The 2,841-nt window shown below is 50.7% G+C and overlaps 1 protein-coding gene across 1 annotated transcript in view; it reads right to left on the bottom strand.

Annotated features, from left to right (window-relative positions):
- Positions 1-495: 495 nt before the first annotated feature.
- LOC104132962 (glioma pathogenesis-related protein 1) overlaps positions 496-2,841 on the bottom strand; it is a 10,858-nt gene continuing 8,512 nt past the window's right edge. Inside the window, exons 5-6 of the mRNA XM_009646318.2 lie at positions 1,788-1,814; positions 496-1,703 (exon numbers count right to left, since the gene is read on the bottom strand). Of these exons, the coding sequence (XP_009644613.1) occupies positions 1,552-1,703; positions 1,788-1,814 (179 nt within the window). The 3' untranslated portion in view covers positions 496-1,551. The remainder of the gene's footprint in view (positions 1,704-1,787; positions 1,815-2,841) is intronic.

The following is a 2,841-nucleotide window of genomic DNA, read 5'->3' as shown; positions in this document are numbered from 1 at the left end:
CTGCTGAGCTCATTTTTGTTCCCTGGACACAGCAGCATATGCTCTTCCTTCTCCTGCATTTCTCTCTGTAGAAGGAGGATTTAACTGCATGTGGCTTCAGCGGGGCAGACACTGTGCTGGGCTCCGTGCTGGTGTGGGAGCTCTGCCCAAGAGAGCGTACACAGAGTAAGTCCTGCTGCCTGCGTGCCGCTTCCCATCCCATTTTCAGATGGGACTTTGTAGTACATGAAGCTTGAGGCACGAGTCTTGCACAAAAGAGAGTGGCAAAAGACAAGTGAGGAGGAAAATAGCTGCTCTTCTAAACAGACAGACCCGTGGCCTTGCTTTTGCAATGGGGGGTTTTATTTTTTTTAAACACCCTAATCTGCCTGGTTTGGAAGACAGAACTGAGCTTGGCTCTCTCATGAGTAGAACAGCATGGGTACTGGGACCCTGGTTACTGGAGTGTGGAAAAGAAACTGCTCATCTCCTGTCTGTGAGTGTGATGTCTTGGTAACAGAGGCCCTGGTGTATATATAAAGGGCAAAGACGTATCAAGGGCAACATTCGGAATTTTGTCCCCAGCCATATTTGTGTTTTCAAAAATTACTTATTCAGGGAATGCTGTGATGCTGAGATGATTCCAGTACAAAGCAGTTAACTGCCTGGAAGAGTAACGTGAGAAACTCTGGGTCCCAGTTCCAGTGTTTTCAGTTAAGAACCACCCCAGCAGTGGGGTCGGGAGTGGGTATGCAGAAACACTGACAGGTACTGCAAGAGGCAGGACTGCAGAAACGAAGTGGCGAGGGGCACACACTTCTCCTTTACAGCATTGTGTGTCTGCGACCTGCAGAGGGGCACGGTACAGAGGCATCTAAACCCGCTTCCTCATAGGTACAGGTGTTGCAGATACATGATTGCCAGATACGGGAAGCAGGAAATAATGATTTATTGTTTGAAATGGCACTCAACCCCCCTGTGCTCAGAATAAAAGAAAAAAAAAAACCAGGAGAGATTGCAGTGATACATAGTCATGTGTAAACAGAGGTGAAACTATGTCTTGGCACAGACGATGCGTATTTAAAAACAAATTTGAAGCAAAGACAAGTGCACAGCGTGCACTGTGAGACTTGGAAGTGCACTGCCTGCCCTGGGATGCAAATGCCAGAGCTCACATGGGTCCAAAAATTATTAGAAAAACATTTAAATGAAAAACCTCTCCAGGCTATTCTGCATCTTGGTGGAGGATTGTCTGAGGTGCAGCAGGAACGAGGGAGGTTTGTGCTCTGGCTGGGGCTGGGGCTGGGTGCTCCCTTACCCGCCAGATCCTGCTCACTCCATTCTGCTTTGAAAAAATACATGGGTAATTTAAAAACAGTTACTGGTTCTGAGCAATGAGTGAGCTGCTTGTCGGCTCTCCTAGCTGCTGCCTGCAAGGAAGATGGTATTTCTGTACTTGTAAATCACCTGTGGATGCAAACAATGTCTCTACCAATCTTCGTGCTGCCAGTAACGTATGTGCAGGGAAGGGATGGGTTAACCTAAGCGCTCTCTTGGTCTTCCACGTGTGTGTCACTCCCTGGAGGGTGCTATAGACCAGTATTTTGGCAGGAGCCAGGTGGCCAGAATTGTCAGTATAAGGAGTAACGGCCTTAAAGCAATAACGGCGATGCAGTACTCGTCACATGCAGGTCTGTCCCAGTCTGGATGCCATCTGGAATCACCTATGAACAAAACAAGTTACTTGTTTTCAAGTATAACTGCACCAAGGGCAACAGATGGAAGCAGTAAATTCTGGTGGTACTTACTAATGACTTTGTCACGCTCTGCATTTTCTGGAGAGAGAAAAGAAGTGAACATCAGCAAACTTGCACTTTATAAACAATTTGAGTCTTAACCAAAAGGGAACGAAGCGTGAGCCTCGCGATGCGCTCACAAATGCAGCTACAGGAGCTGCGTTTCTTTCCAGGAAGAAGCAAAGACCCGCTGACTTCGGGAGAGCCCTCCAGCGACTCTTGGGGCATTGCTGGGGAGCACTTGATCACACTGTGGTGACTTCTCCCCCCACTAGTGACTGGCACAGAGAGGACTCGCTCTCCCAGGTGGGAAGATCACTTTGGGTTTAAGATCCTCAGCCCGTAACTAGTGTGAGTGGGGGACTCCCTCTCCGTCCTGCAGTGCTGGTGGTTTAATGCCACCCTCCCGCTCCACTAGTTCACCGGGGTTGGGCACTGGGGAAAAGTGTGACCGTACCCTTGGCTCCCCCCAGGCAGATGTCCACAGCACAGTGCCGTGTCCTTACAGGAGCTGCAGAAGGTCTCCTCTCCACCTGCCTCCATCCGGCCATTGCAAAGCCAAGGGCAGGTGAATGGGGCGGGCCGCCAGGGGCTCAGGCAGAGCACCACGTCCCTGCCTGTGCACATTGGCCTGGCTCCCTCCCAGAGCTTAGGGAAAAGCAGAGGGTTCAGTGGAGCTCAGAGGGTTCAGGAAAGCTGATGTTCAGTGGAGCGAGCAGCTTTGGCAGTGGGGGCAAGGCTTGCTTGGACCCGCACCGGCTCAAGCTGCAGCTCACGCACCAGGTAATAACCGTGAGCTCCCGGGAGGGGATGTGTATCCCCTTCTGTGCTTCCCGTTTCATCAAGCAGTAACTTCTGACAGGGGTTGTAGCACCTTAAACTGCAGCCACTACATCTCCTGTATCATATCCTCCAGCACATGAAGAGCAGATCCCATCCCATCACTTCCCAGGGTAGAAAACAGGCTCTTTCCGCCCTCCTCCCCTCTCTTCGTGCATCACTGCTCACTTGGCTTCTGACTGCGGTTTTCCAGACTATATTTAGGAACAGGAGAGCGCTCTGCCTG

Source organism: Egretta garzetta, unplaced genomic scaffold (assembly GCF_000687185.1).
Source record: "Egretta garzetta isolate BGI_Z169 unplaced genomic scaffold, ASM68718v1 scaffold68, whole genome shotgun sequence".
Classification (NCBI taxonomy): Eukaryota; Metazoa; Chordata; class Aves; order Pelecaniformes; family Ardeidae; genus Egretta; species Egretta garzetta.
Note: the sequence above shows the minus strand (reverse complement) of the source record. Positions and strands in the feature narration are given on the sequence as shown.